Here is a 23365-nt window from a genome sequence, read left to right on the forward strand (position 1 = left end):
GGTTCTTTTACCATTCCTCTCTGTTCTATTGTTCTTATTTCCTTTTATTGCTGCCTTGTTTTTAACTTGTTTTTATTAACCTTTATTGTCTATTAGTCCCTGTTTTTATACTGTTGTGTACTGCTTCTTTTATTTTGTAAAGCACTTTGTAAACTTTGCCTTGGAAAGGTGCTATATAAATACAGTTTATTAATATTATTATTATTATTGTTATATGAAATCACAAATGTAGATTCAACCATTGTTTTACTAAGTCGTTTGAACTACTTGTTCTAAAAAAAACTTCTAGTTAACAAAACTATAGCTTATAAAACTATGCCATCAAAGCAGCTTCCCCAACGCTGCCCACAGCCCTAAAGCACAGGACTCCCAGCATGCATTTCAGCCAGAATGGAACCATGGACCCTCCTGTGGTGTGCTCAGACAGGTAGGGAACAGTGTGTTCCCTCTCTCCCTCACCCTATATACTGTATCTCTGCATCTCATACCGTGCTAACTGTGCATGTTATTAATTACCTTGCCCTGGCTCAATTTATAGGAACGCAACATAAACATATAAGGATGGTCAAAGGCTGCGTACATCATGCCAGCCTCACACACAAACCGCGGTGTGTGTTCATTAATCATTGACTGCTCTGCAATCTCAGCACGCCACATCAGTAACCGGAGCAGAATTACAGAATCAACGTTACCTCACCTCACCATCCTCCCTGACCTTCCTTACGCAGATCCCATAAACTTAATCTACCTTGTTGCCCAGAGACAGAAAGTCCTCATTGACAGCCATAACATAGCCTGCCCTAATGTAAACGTAATGCTGACAGAAGGGATTTGGTTCAGTTGTTTAAATGATGAATGCAATGAAAGCAGTATTTTAGGATAACTTATTGTCAATTTGTAGAAACATCATGTGACAACTGCCGTATGAAGAAAAGTAATATAAAATATCAAAACATCTGGGTAACTAGCTCTTCTATGATACAATAAAACTATTGTACTGTATATAGATCAAAATATGTCAATAGATGCTGGATAATTCTCCACTTCCCCCCAATTCCCAAAGTCTTGATGACAAGGATCATAACTGCAAGAACCTGTGATACACACATACTTGGAAGGAAACTGACTTTTTTAAACCACTGGCCACACTGGCTGGTTAATCCCAAAATTCACCGGTAATTTTCACTATTTTACCAGTCAGCTACAGGTAAATTTTTTGTACATTTTTTAGAATAGGACTTCCAAATGATGGCTGGTTACCCACAGAGTAGACAAACTTACAAACACACAATTTACCAGCGTTTGGAGTGGTGTGTGCTTTTAATTTCCCACCCTGCATGCATAACTATCTCAGTTTTTAATACTACATAACTGTGAGATTGTGTGAAAGGGGACAATCTAGGCTGGTGCAGTGTGAATACATGCAGACAGACACAACTACTGAACTAAACTATGCTTGGAATTAGAGGCATGTGAAAATGACCACTCAGGCCATTACAGCTGCCCAAATGTTAGTGCTGTAACGTGTGTAACGCAGTGCAAGTATGGGAACATTTTTTACTTGGTGACCTACTGTAGGGAACATTGGGACTTCACTATTGAACTATGCTTGGAATTGTAAGCCAGTGACCAACCAGGCCATTACAGTTGCCTGGTGAAAATATGTGGTAAGCAGTGTAGATGTGGGCCAGTTTTACTTGGTGACTTACATTGGAGACACTGTGACATGTGAAAACCTTAACCTTGACCTTAAATCTTGTCTTAAATCAGAAATTTAAACTAAAAAAATACTACTTTGGAAGGATTTAAACAACCACTGCAAGACAGTGAAGAAGAAATTATTCAGAAGAAAGTAAACCGGTTGGTGAAATCTGCATCAAATTGCCTCTAGTTGGTTCACAACGAAAACAGTTTCATGCCATTTGTCTCCTTGTCTTCTAGGCAAATCAGCACCGTGACAGAAAGAGATCTTACTGTTCCTTTACCTCGCCTTTCTCTTTCTATCTCACCTGCATTTCATGCAACCTATCCTGCCCACATTCAGTCACTTTACTACCAGGAGACAAACTCTTGTAGGCTGCAAACTGTAAACACTACTCTCATGACGTGCAGTAAGGAGAGGTAGCCAGAAAATGAATGATATAAGAAGCCTGAGCCTGCTCTTGTGACTACCTTCCACGGGAATTTCCTCATCAGATTTTATGGTGCAGAGACATAGAAAATAAATATAGGACGTGGCTTTCAAGTGCATCGTGCGTTTCCTGGAAACAGATCTTAAATGTCAGGTTTTTCTCAGTAAGCAGAGATGAAGTGGAGATTTTGGCACTGCTAAGCACATAGTGAGAGAATGAGAGTTTGGCCACTGTACACAGAGACTGAATGAGAGTGAGATCTGGGCTTTGGTGAACCGCCAGTGAGTGATTTAGAGTTTGGCACTAATAAACATGCACAGTGAAAGGCAGTGAGCATTCTGGCTCAAGAAAGCAGGCAGTGATCGTCAGTTTGGCTGTGGGCAAAGTGGGAGTAAACATGTTGTTGTCCCTGGTAAACGCACCGGTTTGATTTACGCTACATGACCAAATAGAGCGACACATTACATATGGCCCGAAATTCAAACATACGCCCCGACATCTGCACAGATCCTGAACAAGTCCCGCGGTGTGTGTGGGGGGTCAGAGATTCATCCCAAGAGCGGAGACCGCCAATCGCGCGTTCCTGTGAGATCTGAGGTCCTGACGTCAGTGACGAGTCAGCATAACATCAGTTATAACATTAAGTGTGTGATACCACATCCTTGCCATATGTAAAGGCCTACCCTTGTTTTATTCTATTTTCGTTTTTTTTATTTATTTTGACTATTTATTGTATTCCATTTCATTGTAATCCTTCTTTTATATGGTGTTTTATTCTAAGTCTTTTATCTCGTAAGATGTTTTATTGACTTTTTAAACTCCATTTTTCTTGTTTTAAAGCACTTTGTAACTGTTTTGAAAAGTGCTATATAAATAAAGTTGATTATTATTATTATTATTGTTGCCTACTTGTCTACTGTGAGCATATTGTGGACCAAAAAAGAAAAAAAAAATGAAATCCATCATGTGTGTAATGCAACACAATTTCAAAATTTTAAAAGTCTTCTAGTGTGACCCCAGCCTAACAAAACATTGTCACATCTTGTTGCCTGAGGACATAATTTGTCAGCAGGGAACAACAGTGTTCAATGTCAACCCCTTGTTATGAAAAAATGAAGAGTTTGCCTTCACTCCTACGAAGCCTCACATGGTCCAGCTATGAAGAAGCAGCTAGAGAGTCAAAATGAGAGTACTGGCTCAAATAAACAAGCAGCGATTGTCAGTTTGTGCTGCAGATAAACCCAAAGTGAACAGGAGGGAAGAGTGTAGAAGTAACACTGCTAGGGTTAGAGGTTAGAGATTCACAATCAGGCCACCAATGCTAAAAATCTGTGGAGTCATGTTGCTGTAAGGCGCTTCTGACAAAAGCGTCAACAGCGCCATGTTATGAGATATGAGAGTAAAGACGCGTATGCGAGTTTGTCTGCGTCAGTCATAGTGAGTGAATGCGAGTTATGGCCCCACCTGAACTCGTTGAGTCCTTCCACCATTCGGCTGTAAGCCAACGCCCTTTGGCTGGCATCAGCTGACCGGCGACTCTTCATGGCCTTGAGAGTGACACAACACACACACACACACACACACTTTTAGAAATGGGCACAGAAGCTGATAAACACATAGTTAGGGGCAAAGGGGGGAGCAAAAAATGTGACTGGGGGGGGAAGAAAGGGGGGAGGAAAAAGGGAAGAAGGGGAATAAAACTGGCAGTCTTCCAACGCTCTAACGCTGCCAGCAACAGACACCAGTAAACAAAACCACAGATATACAAAGTATGGCCATTGACCAGTCAATCTGTCTGACAGCAGCTCCTCTCATTACAACAGCAGGGGATATAAAGTTTGTATTTCGCTTCTATTCATGTCTCATCGCTAAATGGACTTCACTGACAGGCAAATCTAGAACATCTATCAGGGATGTGATCGGGAATGCAAACACAGGAAAATCATGATCTCCCACTGGAAATGAATGGGAGTTGTGCGTCACAAAAAAAAAAAAACATGAAGGCAAACAAACCCCTGACAAATCGCCTTCCCTGATCTTTAGACAAATAATCAAAACTGGATCAGTTTCAGTTCTTCTACATGGCTGATTTTAAAAATAAACACACCACATCAGTGCAAGAAATACAGAGGGACATCACTAAAAGCTCCTCCCTTGCTAAATATGTGGTCCGTCTACAATCGCAGCAACAGACCCACACGTACGAATATACCCCATGATTCACCTGTTCGATGGCACTCTTGAGTTTGTTCATGTGACTTTCGAAGAGAGGGAAGTGGGAGAAGAAGAAGTCCTGGAAGCGGTTGTTCTCCTCGGGGTCGGGGGACAGCAGGAAGATGACTCCGATGGCGATCTTCTTCTTCCGGGCCACGCCCAGGCTTGGTCCCCCGCTCTCGTCGGACATGTTGAAGCTCTCCTCCACCGACCTGAAGAGGACAGGAGGGAGAGTTAACGTTAGAATAGAAACAGATCCAGTAAAAGTGTCAAGCGCTGCTCAGCTATGCATCGTTTAGCCATCATATGTCTGATTTTGTAATCCACATTTGAGTAAGCAGTCTTGTCTGCTAGTGACATCTGCATATAGCAACTGTAAGTAACTGCCCATACTTCCAACCGACACAGTCTACTACCCAACTACCCAATTTCCCCATGGGGATCAATAAAGTTTCATCTTATCTTTATCTTACTTTGCCTACTCTAGTATCTAAAAAAAAATACATTGTGTCTTTCAGTTGTGTCTCACACCGGTGAAGCAAAAACAAATGACACAAACTGAAAAATACATATCCGGCTTTTCAGCTATTACCTCATGTAAAGTTACAGCAGGAGAAAAAATGTACAGAAATGTTTAGCTATCACCTCCAGAAGATTCTTATGATTTTGTATACATATTACCTCATACAGTGTGTTGAAACAGCAAAACAGGCTGAAGTAGTGTTTAGACAGAGCCTCCTATGTTATTGGGCAGAAGAAATAAGCCAAATTTCTTTCTTGTTCTGTGGCAGCAGGTACAAAATGTGAACTACTGTTTAGATGTTACTTCTACACATCCTATATACACAGTACTAAAACATTTTTTTTTTTATCTGCTGTAACAGTTAACATTACATCTCTTAAGCAAAATACATGAAGCGACTTTCAACTTTCCTCTTGCACTGCTGCAGCAGGTAAACAAGATGTTTTAGTGCCGTCGAGCTGAAGCTAGAGTCTGGAAGATTAGAGCACTCTGAGGCTGATAGCTTTACAGGGACAGGCTCACACAGCATCCTGTCTAGTCACAGCCCTGTGTGTGTGTGTGTGTGAGTGTGTGTGTGTGCGTGCAATTATTTGTACATAGCAGTAGTGTGTGTCATTTTCCCAGCTGCCTGTTGGAATCTGAGGAAGTCCTAGCAGGATAAACTTTACAAAGGCCTGACAGAGGCCCTGAGCAGGGGAGATAGAAGGGAGGGGATTAGTGTGTGTGTGTGTGTGTGTGTGTGCGCGTGAGTCTACATTAGGAAAGTTGGACCACAGATAGGAGATATGAAACACTTGTTTATCTCCTTGTACATCTCCTAAACACTCACTTCAGCACCTCTGTCAGCGCATTTGTGTGTGTGTGTGTGTGTGTGTGTGTGTTGTATCACATGTGTATGCATGTGTGCTTGTTTGCGTGTGTGCGCATGTGTGAAAGGGTTAGAGAATGGACTAGGCAGAGAATGTGCCACTTGCAGAAATCATGGTGCGTGTCCATCAAAGAAAGTAACGTAACTATGTAGATAGTCAGTGTGTACAGATTACAGATTATATGAGCATATGTTTGTGTATTTGTGTCCATTTGAGAGTACATGTGCATCCATGTGAATGTGTTTGTATCTTACACACACATATGTGAGTGTGTATTTGTCTCACCATCGGGGGAAGACCCCGTTCTCCAGGCTGGTGGTCTGGCTGCGGAGCCATCGGCGCTGGTAGCTGGACGCACAGCTGCTGGTCAGGGAGGAGCCAGGAGACGGGAAGGGAGTGATCAACAGGCTGCTCAGAGAGGCTGCGGATGGATGGATGGAGGGAGGGAGGAGTGAAGGGAAGAGAGAAGGGGAGAGAGGAAGACAGGGGTGAAAAAGGAAGGGGAATAAGGGGGATGAGAGAAGAGAGGAGAAAGGTCGAGGGGGAGACAAGGAAGGACATACAAAAAGAGGGGAAGAGAGAGGGAGGAGAGTAAGATGTAGATATTCAGAAAGCAGGGGAAGACAGAAATGAAGAGGAGGAGAGGAGAACAGAAGGAGAGGGGGAACAGGGTGGGGGGGATGGTGGGTGACAGAAGAGAAAAAGGACAAGAGTGAGTCAGACAACGGGTGTGGAGGGTTACTCATTCTGAACGGCATCCACATAGTTCTCTCTCTCGCTCTCTCTCACACACACACACACACACAGCTAGAGAGAAAGCTAGAGAATTAGAATAAAACATCTTACTAAGACAAAGTTAAGAACTCAAAACAAGACACACACACCCACCCACACACACCTCTTCATCATTTCCCACACACAGCCCCTTAATTACTGGATAGCATTCATACTGGATCCAATATCAGCTAGCTAGCTAACTGTCACATGCTGCTGTTGTCGGAAAACCTGGCTTAACACCAGTTGGACAAGTCACTGACAACCTGTCCGCACACTATACTACACTACACACACACACACACACACACACACACACTGAACACATGCCCTGATCACACAGTTATTTATGCCCCAGGCAGTGGGCGCTGATCAATGGTCACATGAGCTATGTAGGAGGTGTGTGTGATCTTTTTATGCGTGTGTGAAGGGAGAAAGAGAGTGTGTGTGTGTGTGTGTCTCAGAGATAGATAGAGCTCTCCCGCCCAACCACAGCGGGGGAGGCGGAGTGGGAGAAGATGAGAAGAGGAGAGAGGACGCGGCTCAAATTAGAAGTTCATTTACTAGTAGCAGGTTTTGGGAGCTGCTATATTTAATCCTCTGCATGTGACCCGGGTTCGAGCAGAAAGCGCAATTCCTCACGTACCAGCCATGCCAGGGGGATACATGGGGGGGTAGAGAGAGGGGCAGGGGTCACTTTCCATTGCACAAGGTTTTCCAGAGCCTAGAGGCCCCGTCGATGGTGTACTCTACCTATGAGGGGTTAATGGATGGAAAACTGTGTGTGCGCGCATGTGTTAGGCTACATCCGGAAAGTCTCAGCTTAAGCACCACAGGTGGAAGAGACCAGAGAGCTTGTATAACTCAACTCCCGCTCTACCAGCTTCCCCTTCAACAGACAGTGAAGTTAAAGCAGGTCGGTGAGGGTTAACCACTTTGACCCAGGAAGTGCTTGTAACTAAACCCATTAGTTGCATCACGTGCGTTTAGAGTAATCAAGTCTGCGAGAGATTAAACCATTTGCCGAACCGATGGTGTGTTTGAGGCAAAATGAAGGGCTGATGTGCAATTAAAAGTGCTCTGGTTGTATCTATTCATAGTATTTTTTACACGTAAAACAGGAAAGCAAAAATAGTTTTCTTGTGTGCACACAAAAAGCACTTTTACCACTTTTTAATACTTTGTCTATACTCTTACTTGATGAACCTTTTCCTCAAATAATAATAAAAAAAGGAGGAGGATACACTGGTCAGGTAATTTTGGGATCTAAAATGACTGAACTGCCCTTTTTGCATCTTATTTCAACATCTTGGCTGCTTTCAACTACAGCAGACATTTAAAAAAAATTATATTGTGAAAACTAACAACTACAATTCGGCATGATTAATTGCACAGCCATATTCCTTCCTGACATGACCTTCATCTCCCCCGTTGCTTCACCTCCCGGGCCTTCCCTGAGAATAAACGAAAGTCCAACTCAAAGCTCAGGTGTGGAAGTGAGAGCTGCGTTGAGTGTAGGTCAATCCAGGCTTTAGCTCCTAGTCTCATTAACCTACCTGACCTGGCGATGCCGCTGTCCCTCTCGTCGTAAAGCCCTCGGCCCGGCATGTCCATGGGGTGACTGTGGCCTGGAGGGAGGGAGGGAAAAGGAGGGAGAAAGAGGGAGAGACAGAGAAGGGAAGGACACAATATATGCAGAGGGGATGGGGGGGGGGGACGATAGACAAAAAGGAGACAGAAAAAAAACACAACCTGTGAGAAACAGACCAGTGTGATCAGTATAATAGAGCAGGGCGCATGCTGAAGATGCTCCGCTCTCCCACCACCACCAACACAGCTGTTAGGAACCTTCTACTGCTCTTCTACTCAACCACAAACAAATAGAGTCTAACGCTCCTCTACTTTATCCCTCACATCCTCAGTGTTCATGTCTAGAAGGGCAGTTACAAACAGTTGCATGTAGTGAGGCTAATTTTTTTTTCCGACTGCCAACAGTGGCAAGTGGATTCTGAATTAAAAAGGGCCAATTTTATTTCTCCACAGTCAAAATGGGGTTTGAAGAATAGATATGACAGATTGGCTGGTAGACAATTTGAGTTCAAAGGGGGTAGTAACTGACGGCATTACCAGCCAAAACTGCCCAAAGTCTGATGGCTTATTCAAAACAACTGTACCTCAATTAGACTAAGACACTACAACTCTGACTTGCAAAGTCACTACAAGAGGCAAATAACAGTTCCTGAGGCTCAGAAAACAAGAAGGTACTGGGAGAGACTCTACCGTCAAATGACTCTTACTGATTGATTCTCATGCTGTTAGCACAGCCTTTGTTTCTTAACACCAAAAAAACAGGAAGTGTCACAACACAAGCAAAACAACTTGTTAGGCAAAATGCACTACTGTTGTAATGGGCTGTTGCTTGTTGACTCACACCCCGTCATTGTAGGATATCTAAACCAGCTGCTACAGCTTTGATATAACCTGATACAACAGACACATCGATATGGATGTCAGTGAGCATGTTTGCTTGTTCTCAGATGTCCTCCTCGTCAACACTTGCAGGGAAAATGGGAAAAAAGTTAACGCTACTCACAGCAGAGAGGTGTGAAAACCACAAAAGCATCATTTGAATGTGCAGCTGAAAGCGTAGTTCAGGATGGGCCGTTGATATGAGTAATGGGCCAATCAACAGGGGCCTTTTCTGCAAGGCATCTGTGTGTGCGTGTGTGTGTGACTGTGTTCCTGTGGCACACTATGCCTTATGGCCATTCCAGCGTTGCATAACTGACAGAGCTACATGCCATGCTAACCTAAGGGTGCCCTAAACAGGGTTGTGGGCAGGCAGCACTGCACAGGAAAAGGCTCTTTTTATAGACCTCACCACCTCGACACTAACACTCCACTACAGCAAGGGCAGAGGTTTCACTCCTGGGCAGGGCAAGAGGGGGAGGGGGGGGGGGGAGGGCATTAGAGGAATACACACTGAAAATTTTCAGCAAATAAGCTCTCTGGTAGCACTTTTACCCTGAGTTATACGTTTTCATGAACAGAGAATATCATGATAAAATAAACAGTGTCAGGCTTGGAGACAAATTAGTGTCACGATTGATATGGATGGTAATTTTTTTTTCTTCTTCAGTTAGCTAACGACATTAGCTAATTATCATTAGCTCATTAGATCAATCATTAGCTACGCTAGCTAAGTGATTGAGTCGCTGATTGTGGTTGCCTAGCGATAGTAAAAGGAGACTTCCAGCACTTCTGCCTGTCCAGGCTTATCAAAATCAAGGCAGAGAGGTGTTCCTCACGTTTTCAGGCCATAAAGCACATTCTGTCTGCGCCTAAGTGTCAGATAAATACTTCCAAGTGTGAAATGGAAGTTTATGCTAAGCAATCTTGGTCCGTCCACTAAACATACACAGTGTACAAAATCATTATCATCCTATTTAGTCTTTTTGTTGTAAAACAAAGTTGATCAATGCGCTTATCTGCTGAAAATTCAGTCTATTCCTTTGCAGTGATGATACATGGGATACATGGGCAACCTTTTAAGGCAATGAGATGGGCAATATTGCCTGCAGAAAGATGTTAAATTACTGGCATGGAAACAAAAGCAGATATTATAGTGGTCAAAGGCTTTAAGGAACAAAAGTAAGCTGAGAACAGGCAGTTCTGCATTTAGCTCCGTGCTTCACTCTTACTTCCAGTGATAGAAGACAGAGGATTCCCCACTGTGGTCACCCATGCGATACATGCCACTTTTCAAGAAATGGATTTGTGGCTGGACTGTCAGCGGTTTAAATTCCTGGACTGGCTGAAAAAAATCTCGACAGGGGAAGTAAAAGAGAAGCTCTCTCCCTTTCTTCCTTCAACTACTGCCGAGGTACCATTGAGCAAGCTGGAGCTGCATGTATGCTCAGTCAACTTTCCCTGGATCAGTAAGGGTAAAAGAAAAAAAAAAAAAGGCAAAAGCTGGCATTTTATATCGGCAAAATAAATGTTGGCAGTGTTGGTCATAGTTTACGGCTAAATTGCACATCTACAATGCCTAAAATAATTGCCCAGGTATCATGGATATAAGATATAAGTGATTGAGTGAGGAACACAAAGAGAGGGAGGGTAACGAAATGCAAAAACTATTACTAGAACTACAGCCACCAACACCAGTGAGCAGTTAAACCCATGCACCATGCCCGCGTGCGCAGTACACTTGCAGACTTGGGTCAGATAGTACTTGCAGATATGTTTTTGGTTTGTTTTGGACGACTTCATGGCCAATGGGTGGGGTAGGTCTCATGGGACACAAGCACTGCCAAAAAATTTAGCCAAGCACACGAAAGCAATTGAAAGCCATTATACTTCTCTTCGATTGGCCAATGTGGCACTCCAAGCAGGTAAAAGCAAACACTACGAATGCGACACCTACACACACACACCTACAGTTCGCTTTCTTTGGAGTGGAAAAGTTTACTTTGTTGCATTCGTTTAGGTTCACACTGCCCAATTACAAACAAACCAGGGCTTGTAAACAAAAGTCACATGGAGTCACAAGTCCATGACTCACATGGACTCACAAGGTTTATTGGACAGAGTTTTGGTAACCTGTTACCCCACCAGTTTAGAGATCTTGACAGTGGGGGTGGAGTAAAAAAACAAATCCAATTCCAGCCCTGTAAATTTAGCTAAGAATGATGGACATGTCTACTCTCTCCGCTGTAATTTACCTTCTCTGGATTTGCCCTCGGTTCATTTTGTTATGCTAGGCTTTCCAAGCATGAGTAACTGCTTGCTACCAGACATCAACAGACTGTCTCCTGATGCCTATGAAACTGCTCGTTTTGGGGTAGTTTCCTGTAGTTGGTTCTGATTATTTTCAGTCCTAATGAATTGCAACGCAGTTCGCTTAGCAGAGGACTGAGACCAGCATTTTCAGGTGCTTCGGTGTGGTTATTTGGTGCTACCCAGAGTTAGAAAAAAATGCTTCAAATGTGCTTGGTGTGAACGCACCCCATGAATTATTTCTGCAGGTATTAGATGACCCAAGTTATTTGCAGACGTGCTGTGATATCGCATGCTACGACTGTCGCTACCACTACTAGTGCCAAAATGTCCACACAGGCATGCAGCTGCACAGAGTCAATGCCTGCACAACCAATTCTGCTGCTGCTGCTGCTACAGCCTACACACAAGCATGCAACTGCACACACCAGTCACGGCCAGTTTGAGCGCCAACCTGAAAAGAAAGATGCGCTCTTGATGAGGCGCAGAGGGCCTTGTTCAGAGAAGGCCCGTCGAGGGCTGCAGAGTTGAGAAAATCCTGCGCAGCACAAACAAAAACAAAGAAAAGAAGAGAGGGAGGGAGAGGAAAAAAAGAGACAAAAACAAGATATGAACCATGGTTAGTGAAGCAGTAAGGAGGAAGGCTGGCCGACTCTGGTCGTCCAGCCCTCCTGTAGTAAACACCTGAGTTACAGGAAGTTTTAGTCCGACATGACATGATGAAGATCCTCTGGTAGGTCAGTCAGACAGAGACAAGTAGGCTGAGATCACTCACAGAAAACACAGGCTAACCAAAGAAACTAAATAAATATATTACAGGCTTTACTGTTCAGATTTGTGCAAGAAAACCTTTGTCTTTTCTGTGAGGATGACATGGAGAAAATTACACATTAAAGACCAGGGTAGAATCTGCCAACAGTTCTTAGTGTTGGAAGCATCAGGTGTTTTCTGAATCCTAGTCAGACTTGTGTGGTGTTTGTGTCAGACCTCCTGCAGTGACCTAATCATCTGATTCAGTCCATCTCAGAAAATGATTATCTCCACCAGTCACATCTGCAGTCAACACCAGGCATGCACCAGATGAGTCAGAGCAGGGATATACCGCTAAGAGTGTTTGGTTGGAAACAGTTGATACCGCTAATTTGCTGAGAAAACTGTGTGCTTGCAAGGCCCGTTTGAACGTTTTCCAACTGTTTGTGAGGTTACTGGAGGGGACTTTAAGGGAGAGCTGTTGGCAGATTCAATCCAGCCTGGTTTGTATTCAAACAAGAATGTTAGAGGCGAAGGGAGAAACAAAATCTGTCGCAACCTCGCAGTTCTACCGAGGCACTTGAACCGCGCAGAGAGCTGAACAAAAGGAGACTTTAAATTGTAAATTCTAAAAATGTTTTATCCATTCAACTTCTTCCTTACTTCACTTAGTGCAGCTCAAATTATTCCTTTTGTTCAGAGGGAAAGGGATGAACGCTGACAGTAACTGGGGCAACATGAGAAAACACAACTCATCATCTGGAATGTGATTACGGTTAATTTGATTTGATTTCCAGTAAATCACATGAAAACAATCCTAATGAAATAATCCATGCCATAATCAGATTTGCGTCACGTTGAATATGCAGGCAGACATGCCCTGTAAGGCCTTTTTAAGAAAACCACACTACAAAGAGCGCCTAGTTATCCTCAAAAGAGATATCTCCTAGCAAACAATTTCTAGGTGAACTAAACTGAACTCGAGGATTGTCATTGACACCAAAAAGACCGTAACCCAGTTTGGTGTGGCTGTTTGGGTTGCTGTGGTTACCTATGTTCCCTAGGAGACCGTTGACCCCTGTGTTCTGATCGGGCCTCAGGGTGTTGGGGTCCTGTCCAATGAACTCTAGGCTGTCCTGTAACCTGCCCGAGATAAAACAGAACAAGAATACAGTTATTAGGTTATTTTGATGATTTCAAAGCATGTACCCGCAACACAAAAATGTATATATGCAAAAAAAATAAAAAATCCAGGGATGACCCAACAAAGTTAATTTGTTTTCATTGTAGTCCAAGTTGCTTATTTGTCACAGACAGGACACACAGTACATAGGACAGTGTAGAGAAAGAGCGGGTCCAGATAAATAAAGAGACAGAAGGAAGGAGAGACAGAAACAAACACAGAGAGAGGGAGAGACAGAGACAGACAGAGAGAGAGAGAGAGACACAGACAGACAGAGAGAGAGAGAGAGGGGGAGAAAGAGTATCCCTAGTTGAGGAAATATTTACAGAGGAAATATGGACAATAATTAAGAAGAAAGAGAGAAATGAGGGAGGCAGCGCATCTGTGTGTACACACGCACGTGTGGGCTTAAGGAACAGGCTGCCATAGAGAACAGAGCGAGAAACAGGGTGTGAATGAGTGAGTGTGTGTGTGTGTGTGTGTGTGTGTGTGTGTGTGTGTGAGTGAGTGTGTGTGTGTGTGAGTGAGTGTGTGTGCTTACGTGTTGAGACTGCCATACACGCTGCCTCCCGTCCTGGCGGTGAAGACTTTACTCAGCATCAGCTGAGGCGGCGATCTGGTATAACAACAGTAAAGGACAATGATCAGCATGACGTGATGCGTTTGCGTGTTTGTCTGTGTGTGCGTGTGTGTGTATGGGCGAGACGATGTATGCAAATGTGACTAAGAGATGACACACCATCACTACAGCTGAAACATTTCTCCTCCTTTCTTCCACATCCATCCTCATTCGTCTTTTCTTTTACCTCATCTATTCACAGCTTCTCCTCTCCTTCCTTCTTCCCCCTCTGCCTTCTTCCCTTCCTTCCCTTCCCTGATTTTCATTCTTCTTCAGTGGTGCACAACACCGATACTGGCATTGGATACTGGGTCGATAGCAGGCTAAACTACAGCAGTGGCGTCAACAAATTCCCCAAATACCAAAATCCAATACCAAAAGCCACGTCAAATGTCAAAGCGATTTGATTTTTCTGCCCTTTTCACACATGAAAAGATGTTACATCTCTCCAGGGGACTAAAATAGATTTTATCTCAATCCTTTTTGTTCAGTGACCAAAAAATGAATGCTTTTGTTACTTTCAACTTAATGTTTTGTATAATTGATGCATTGGATGGGTGAACTGTAACTGGGTATCAGACACTGATGCATCTCTATTCCTCTTACCTAATCTGGTGGATTTTTAGAGTGGAGCCTTTGTAGCTCATGGCCACAGAGCCAAACATCATCTCCCCCAGCATGACCACATCGGACGAACACCTCGAACCCTGGAGGGTGGAAGATGAGGAGAAGAGAGGGGAGGAGAGGAGAGGAGAGGAAGAAGAGACAGAGGAGGGGTAGAGGAAGGGGCGTGTGGGATAAAGAGTTTTTAAATACCATGACCCTGAAAGAACTCGTGGTGAACTGGATGTGTTGTTGGTTACCTCTCTGGTAATATATACGGTATACGTGTGTGTGACTGTATGTGTGTGTTACCTGGAAGCGGAGGCCCTGCTCCTTAGGTTCCCGTGTCTCGGAGGCGCAGGAGGAGGAGCTGTCCAGGGAGCTGCTGCTGCCGCCTGTGGGACGGAGCTGGCAGCACTTCCCAAACATCTTCACCTGGCTCTCACTGCAGACCCTCTGTGGGATACAAACATACACAGCATTGACCAAACACCATGAACCCAGGCTCAGTGAACTCTGCGGGACATCCATGTAACATCAGACAACCACAATGCACTCATTTGATTTAATAATTACAATATTTATTTACCCCTATTATGTAATATACCATTTTAAGGCTCTGAATGCAAAGATCAATCTATGAGAAGCAAAATAATAAAATAAACCAATCTCCCACAACATGCCTGTACATATACAAAATTTGACTTTGGCAGATAAATCAGTAAGGGTCACCTGCCACACTAGCTAGTAAATTTTGGGGACGATAACATTTGAATGCCTTGGTTATATTAAATTCTGTTGCGCTTAATGAAGAATTACCAACTTAGTGTGTTTGAGTTTTAAATTTACACACTATACTTGATTTTATACATGAAATAGCACTGAAAATGGTTAGGGTGACACACACTTCTATGAAAAATGTATATAAATGTTTGTAAAAATTATTCTTGCCAGGTACATTTTTGTAGTTTACCAGGAATTGGTAGGCGAGAGAAAAACTTAATTTCGGCACGTACACAGACACACACACACACAGCAGAGAACAGGGTAGGAAACCACCTATATCATCCACCACAGGCCACAGTGACTCGTGGAGTCCAAGGCTCACCAGCCACTTTCGCTGTTTCACCAGCCAAGTACCAAGTACCTCCAAAATAAAAATATCTGCTAAGTAAACAAATTCGGCAGCCACAGCTAAACATTTACATTTTCTGCTTGGCTGGTGCTCAGTTCGCATCCTTATAAAGAACGAGGGACTAATAAGAAAACAAAGATGTAGTAATAATGACACCATGGTTTTGTTTACGATGGTTGAATGAAATGAACGCAACAAAAATGGGCGAGAACCCATTGGCCGTTTTGTGTACAAGTTTGTTAAATCACCAAGAGAGACATTAATGCTTTTAGTTCTGGAAAGTCTATCCTCATACATGTAGTAGCAGATTATAATGTAGTCAAAAGGATTTCATGTCAGGGGGATTTCACTTACGGAGGCCTGTGCTGTATACAACATAATTAAAGAAATAGGCTAAAGACACAAGTAACCTATAAAAGGCTTAAAACAGTCACATTTCCAGCTAATCCGATTTTACCTCAACCCTGCAACAACATTTTAACCAGTCCCAAAAAATATAATAAACCCAGTAGTCCTACAGCTGGTACTCTGTGCTAGGAGTTGCACATATTGATGCAAATAAATAAATGACGCTGAATTGTTCAAGTTAAAAGCAAATAAACCCAACCAAGAGGCACTTCTGTAAACAGCAAACAGGCTCAATCAGCCTGTGTCATGTGCCTTCTTAACTTGGCACCCTATTCAAGAGGAATGCATTTGGGGCGGGAGGCGGGACGAGGGGGAGGGAGGGGGGGAGTGCGCGCTTAGCCAGGCTTCGGTAATGGCTCACTTGAAACCACTGTCAGTGTGTGAGAGAGGAAGAGAGAGAGAGAAAAGAGAGAGAGACAAAGAGAAACTGAACTGGAGAGCAAGAGAGAAACAGAAAAAGAGAGAGAGAGAGAGAGAGAGAGAGAGAGAGAGAGAGAGAGAGAGAGAGAGAGAGAGAGAGAGAGAGAGAGAGAGAGAGAGAGAGAGATGGTTGTTTTTGATTAATTTTGTTCGGTCTGTCTATCTGTAAATATTGCAAGAATGTATGCAACTTCCTTTTATTTGTTTACATTTTCTGTTAATTCTTATTCATATACAGTACATGAGTGCTTTGGTAACACAAGCATACTTGTCATGCTAATAAAGCCATTCTGAGTCTGAGAAAGAGTGTGTGTGTGTGTGTGTGTGTGTGTGTGTGTGTGTGTGTGTGTGTGTGTGTGTGTGTGTATGTGGGCGTGAGTCAGTGTGTGTGTGTGTCCGCTGCAGTGCAGTGTGAGGCGTGTACACAGAGGCCAGCAGCATGTGACTGCCAGTCATATGACTTTCCCAGGAACTCGTGAGCGAGCAGCACTGCAATCATTCCCTCCCTCTCCCCCTCCCTCTCCCCCTCCACCACTCCAACTTCATCCCTCTTTCCTTCCTACCACTCTCTTTATCTCTTTCACGTCTCCTTCTCTAGCTCTATTTCTTTCTTTACTTCACAAGCTTTTTCTCCTTCCTTCCCTAGCTTTTTCTCCTTCTTGTCTACCTTTCTCCTTCCCTACCTTTCTCTCTGTTCTCTCTCTATTCTCCCCTGACCCTCTCTTTCCCTTCCCACCCACCTCTCTCCTTCCCTATCTCTCTCTCCTTTCCTACCTCTCTCTATCACTCCTTCCCTACCTCTCCTCCCTTTCTTCTTCCCTACTGCTCTCACTCCTCCCTCCTCTCTCTTTCCTTCCTCTTCCTTCCCTGCCTTTTTCCTCTCTTCTTCCCTACCTCTCTCTCTTTTTCACCCCTTTCCTGGCTCTCTTACTTGCTCACTCGTTTCTCTCTCCCTCTCCCTCTCCCTCTCTCTCTGAGCTGGCAGGAGGAAACCAAATCCTCTGGGTAGAAAAAAAAAAAAAACAGCCATCATGTGACAGAAGTCACACAGTAGCTGGCTAAGCCCTAACCATGCAGAATGCACTGAACGCATTGGCAACGACCCCAGACAACACACACACACACACACACACACACACACAGCATAACTCTTCTTATTGCATTTCTCGATGCATTAGCTAGGGCTTTGGTAATGGCTCACTTCAAACAACTGTCACTGTGTAAGAAAGCCATACAACCAACAACACACACACACACACACACACACACACACACACAGCATAACTATTCTTATTGCAGTTCTATATTTGGCATTGGTCCAATCCAGTGGTATTGCTTCAGTAAATCCACATGTTTATGAGTGTAGGATGTTGAGCAAATAGACGATCCTATTTCCAATGTCAGGGTGACAAAAGTCAGCAGGAGGTGTGTGTGTGTGTGTGTGTGTGTGTGTGTGTGGTGGCAAGGCTGAGGACGTGACGATGAAGAGAGGCAGACGGACAGACAGACAAGAGAGGGTGAGGCAGTGCAGAGATTGAGACAACCAGACAGACAGAGAAACCGGTCAGTACAAAAACAGGACTGGCTGAGAAAAAGATAGACAGGTCAGAATGTAGACATAGAGAGAGACAGACAGAGAGACAGGTGAGGAGAAGGAGGAGGCGGGAGGGGTAGAGTGACAAAGACATACAGAGAGAGAGAGAGAGAGACAGGAAAGAGAAGGAAAGGTAGACCGAGAGAGAGACACAGGAAAGAGAAGGAAAGGTAGACCGAGAAGGAGAGAGAAAGAGAGTAAAATAAAAATTTGGAGGTAGAAAGAAAGATTTGGAAAGGTAGAGAGAGGTAGGGAGAAACAGGAAGTTAGCGAGAGAGAGACAGCCACAGAGGTAAAGTAAGAGAGAGATCTAGAGGGGTGGAGAGGTAGAGAAGGGTAAAGAGAGAATTAGGGAGAGACGGAGAGAGGCATAGAGACAGGTAGAGAGAGAGATTTGGAGAGGCAGATTAGAAAGTAGAAATGGGTAGAGAGAATTAGAGAGAGAGGCAGAGAGAGAGACAGGTAGAGAGGGAGGGAGACAGGTAGAGAGAGAGAGAGAGATTTAGAAAAGGGTGAAGAGAAAAAAGAGAGACAGAGTGAGAAATTTAGAGAGGGAGAAGAGGGTAGAGACAGAGAGAGTTAGAGAGAGACAGACAGACAAGCAGAGAGTTAGACAGCCAGAGAGAGAGAGAGAGAGAGAGAGAGAGACAGGGAGTGACACGGCTGTCATGTGAGGATGAAAGAATGCTGCTTACACATGGGCTGTCAGCTGATGCTATTATTATTGGAGATAAGAGCACCAGAACAAACCGGTCAGGGTCCTCGCACCGCAGACAGACACACACAGCGGCAAGGATGGCCGAAAAACATATTACACCAACATACATAAATAAATAATAATAATAAAAATGAATGGTGGCCGTGCATGCATGAATTTGCATGGAAAATTGTCTTGTTTGCACACACCCGTGGCTGGTATCCAAGAGACGTAATTAGCACATTTGATAGCTAGTATGCACACACCCTGATAAAGACTGCTATGCTGTTGCAATACTGGTCTTATCATAATTGTATACATGGGTGTGTTGCCACTTTATGAATGCCGCAGTGGAGAGCTCTGTCCGTCTCGTACACACACACACACACACACTTTCTCTACCTGTTTGACAAAAATTAGGAATGTCTCACTCAGCACACAAACCTAAAGACACATTTTCCAACACAAAATCACATTTGTGCCCTTCTCTCATACACCATTGCCATTTTGTAAAAATAATTTCCAAGTCGTATACAACACACACACACACACACACAGTCAGGACACCCAGCCTCTCCCACAGGACACATTCCCTGCCTTCCACTCTTGATCCCCTGGTTAGATGTTGCTCGCTGTGGGGCTGTGGGGCGTCCTGGTGGATAAACAGGATAAGGTGCAGAGCGTGTACGCTTAACATCATGTGTTTGAATCCGTCACAAGACCTTTGTTGCTAATCATGCCTCCGTTCCGTCTGTCTCTACGACTGTTACGACTGTCTCTCTGTTTCTGCCTGTCTCTGTCTCACTCCTCATATCTTCCCTCATCTATTCGGTCATTTCACATTTGTGTGAATTTATTTTCTAGTTGTATTTTTAGGGTTTTGTGCAGTTTTCAGAAAGCCAAATTTAAGACTTTTTGAAGACCTTTTTACTGCTACCTGGAACTGAATTTAAAACCAATCTAAAAACCAAAATAAAGAAACAAAGCTGGCAAAACCTGCCTATTTCCAAATGAACACAGGCTCTGAAACAGAGTAAGAGAAAGGACAACAGGGAAATTATTGTTAAGTGGCATTAAATCCAATTGTGTTTAGTAAAGGAATCATATGCAAAAACATGTTTTGCATATGGTACTACGAACTCTGTTCTGTACTAATCTAAAAGTGAACATGTAGTGCAAAGAAGCCTGTCCTTGCAAGGTGATAAGACCACCAGTAACTGGATTATTTTAATACTTTAAAAGGCCTTAAATTTAGATTTAGAATTATTTTTTAAAGACCTGCGGATTCCCTGCCTGTATTAAATCCCCTGAAATTATAAGAAGGGCCTGGAACCAACTGTCTTTCTCCATTACTATGCACAAAACCAGGGGTGGGCTTCCAAATAAAGACAAAACAACATGGCACTCACAGTGATGGGGGTTTCCTCTGCGCCCCTCTTTTTGGCATTGGAGTCGAAGAGGACATTTCTGCCGCGCCGCTCACAGTCTTGGTACACTATCAACCTGATCTGACTGGGCTCCAGCTGGGGGATGGGCCAGCTAGATGGAGGGATGGATGGAGGAGAGAGGGATGGAGGTAGGTAGGGAGGAAGGGATGGAGGAGAGATAGGAAAGTGGGAGGCGGGAAGGGAGATGGGAGTGAGGTAGAAAGAGAGGGAGAAAGAGAGGGAGAAAGAGATGGGATGGATGAAGAGAGGGATGGAGAAAGATGGGGGATGGAGGAAGGGTTGGAGGGAGAGAGAAAATGACATTAGTACAAAATTACTGTACAATAACAGTGCAATGTCACAATAAACTGTCACCTACAGCAAGTGGGAGAAAAAGATAAGACGGCAGTGAGAGAAACAGAAATAAACATGACAGAATGAGAGAAGAGAAAGTTACAATACATCTCACATATTCTTTAAAACACTGCATCTTTCACACACACTTTCTCTCAAGGAATTTCAATTCAACACATTAGAGAGATAATTAAGCGACGGTCCAATAACAAAATACTTCCCAAAACAAGGGGTGAAAAATCCAGCGTGGCTGTTAAAGTTTATTACTTGTGATTTGTGGCATTTCATTCACTCTTAAATGGTTCTTTATAGCACCAAAAAGAGTTCTGCAAGCTAAAAAAAAAACATTTTCTGATGCTATATAGAAGCTGTTTTGTTGTATAGCAACAGGTTTTAGCAACTGTGGAGTTCCCTGAAATGGTCACCCGATTTCAGCCTGGTATCTGCCAGATATCCAGCAACATTTCCTCCGTATGTGTAGACAAACGCTTGAGTGGGAGGGAAAATGTAGAGATGTAGTAAGCTTGTAATAAACTCTGTTTAAGCCGTCATCCCTCCTGGTGGATATGGCAAAGCCAACAGACTCCATGCCATAGCTGCCATTCCTCCATCTCATACCTCAACCAGTGGGGAGGCAGAGAGATATGCCAAGACTACCCACTACCCACCCACCACTACTGCCACTATGGATTTACAGTGCGCTCAGACAGCAGGCAACCACTCCAGCCACTCACTGCTGCTCAGCCGATTTTATCCAAGGCGGTTGTTGGTGCTTTATTTTCCCAGGGAAGATTTGCCAATGTTCAACATTCTGTATATGTATGCTCAATTTCAGCACCGCCCTGCTTTACATTGATACAGTTATACACCTGACAGCTGCCCAGTACAACCAGTCTGCTACTGTTGGCCACTCTGCTCCAATGGATCAGTTGAGTCAGTGTTAGGCATGTTGCTCAAAGCACTGAGCCTTTACTGTCCGTCTTCTGTACTACTGTCCGTCTTTCTTTTTTGAGTTGTTCCTCTTGTTTTCTGTAAAACACTTTGTAAACTCTCTTTGTTTTAAGAAAGAGGTGCTATACAAATAAAGTTTATTATATTATTATTTAACCACAGTTGAGGAAGGGGAGTGTGCGTCTCGTTCACTTTCCCCACCCAGATTGCCCCTGGCCTGTATGCATTTCCAAGATCAGTTTTTAAGCAATAAAAAGGCACGACATATTGCCATATTACTGTTTTCAGTTTTAGATTTTTAGCAATAATTTGAATTTGCAGTAGTAGATTGCTTGTCTCTGTCTCTCTCTCTGCAGTGGAAGATTCCTCCTGGCAAGCAATACTTTCCAAAAGTTAAGTAAAATATCTGGGCTCTGCCGTTTTTTACGAGCAGCCACATTATTGTCTGCTCCATGGCTGTTGCTAGGTAACCTGTTATTTCATTCCAGCTCATCTTTTGAATCTACCATTGTGTCCATAGAAGAACGTGGCCAAACTTTCCATCACTGGCGGTGGGCACCAGCACATCTTCACAGAGCTCTGGCACGCTCCTCTGCCTTTGGGGAAACTTGGCCCCCTGCTTGATTTAGTGGGCTATAAACATGACAGGGGATTGGACAGACTGACAGACAGTCGAGGATTTCTAGTCTCAAGGGATAGACGGGTCAGGGAGATGGACACGGGGATGGACCTAAATATAGCCTTTTATTGGAGGGCAGGGGGGTGTCCCTAAAGACAAGTGTTTATAGAAAAGGGGTTGAGGGTGGCTGACATGGAACAAGAACAGTTAAGTCTATTTAACTCGTAAACAAACACACACGCACACACGCACACGCACAGTATTTCAGTTGTTGGTCGCAGTGCCTTGATAGGTCAGGGAATACCTGTGTGTTTGTGTGTGTGTGAGAGACAGTACTATGTGTCTATGCGTGTGCACACTGTCATGCATATGTGATATATTTACCAAACACTGGAGTCAAAGTATGACCAACATTCCTGGAAGTAAAGCTATTCAGTCTGGAGGAGAAGCGCTGCCCACCTACACGGCCCAAAACCACCACCCAAACTTGAATGAGGTGTGGACATTCAACAGATGCATGCTTGCTGCACTACTGCTGCAATGTTGCTCCACCTCTGAGAGAAATTGTTTGGAAAATTCAAATTATGTTCCATTTTTAGCCATCAGAAGGTGCAAAGCATGGTCTGGCAGGTAGTAATTCAGCTCTACCTGCAATATTTGAGATAGAAATAGCTGCAGTGGCTGTTGGTGAAGCACGAATGCAACAGGAGCATTTTATTTATCAGTGATCGCTCTATATTACTGTATTCTCTTCTCCATTGTCTGTCACCCTTACTATTCATTAAAAACTTGTCATCTTTCAGCACTACTTGAAATTTCCCCTGGATCAATGGTGCCCAAATATCTCCTGGGAAATAATGGAATACATAGAAATATGAACAAAAAAGGTACAACTACACTACCAGTCAAAAGTTTGAACAGACGCATTTAACTTTATTTTTACAATTTTTCACATTTTAGAACAATAGTAAAGCCATCAAAACTATGAAATAATACAAATGGAATTATGCAGTGACCAAAAAAGTGTCAGAATTCTGCGAGAACCGTGACACAAGAGCTAAATTGGACAGAAGCAAAGCTCAGAAAGTGGGTTTTAACCCAGGACGAGGACAAGGGAAGTATCAGGGTTGCCTTGAGGCTCGGCCGATGCTGAAACCAGAGGACAACACACTACTCTAGTTGAGTCTGTAGGGGATTCGGCATTCCAAGGCAGGGCCAAGAATATCCCCTCAAGGCGTAGACAGTAAACCCCCTTTGCAGAGAACAGACATGTCTCTCTCTCTCTGACACACACACACACCTCACATCTTACTG

General features: G+C 43.6%; 1 protein-coding gene across 2 annotated transcripts in view; it reads right to left on the minus strand.

The window, feature by feature from the left end:
- The window catches only part of fnip1 (folliculin interacting protein 1), a 52990-nt gene that overhangs the window by 13498 nt on the left and 16127 nt on the right, over positions 1 to 23365 (minus strand). Inside the window, exons 2-10 of one of the 2 annotated variants that reach the window (XM_071906717.2) lie at positions 20110 to 20239; positions 14759 to 14902; positions 14450 to 14550; positions 13766 to 13840; positions 13093 to 13184; positions 8069 to 8140; positions 6024 to 6159; positions 4357 to 4558; positions 3597 to 3679 (exon numbers count right to left, since the gene is read on the minus strand). In XM_071906717.2, coding sequence (XP_071762818.2) covers positions 3597 to 3679; positions 4357 to 4558; positions 6024 to 6159; positions 8069 to 8140; positions 13093 to 13184; positions 13766 to 13840; positions 14450 to 14550; positions 14759 to 14902; positions 20110 to 20239 — 1035 coding nt within the window. Of the gene's footprint in view, positions 1 to 3596; positions 3680 to 4356; positions 4559 to 6023; positions 6160 to 8068; positions 8141 to 10213; positions 10289 to 13092; positions 13185 to 13765; positions 13841 to 14449; positions 14551 to 14758; positions 14903 to 20109; positions 20240 to 23365 lie in introns of those variants that run through there. The other variant, XM_071906720.2, reaches the window with a different exon arrangement.

The sequence above is a fragment of the Centroberyx gerrardi genome, chromosome 11, assembly GCF_048128805.1.
Source record: "Centroberyx gerrardi isolate f3 chromosome 11, fCenGer3.hap1.cur.20231027, whole genome shotgun sequence".
Classification (NCBI taxonomy): domain Eukaryota; kingdom Metazoa; phylum Chordata; class Actinopteri; order Beryciformes; family Berycidae; genus Centroberyx; species Centroberyx gerrardi.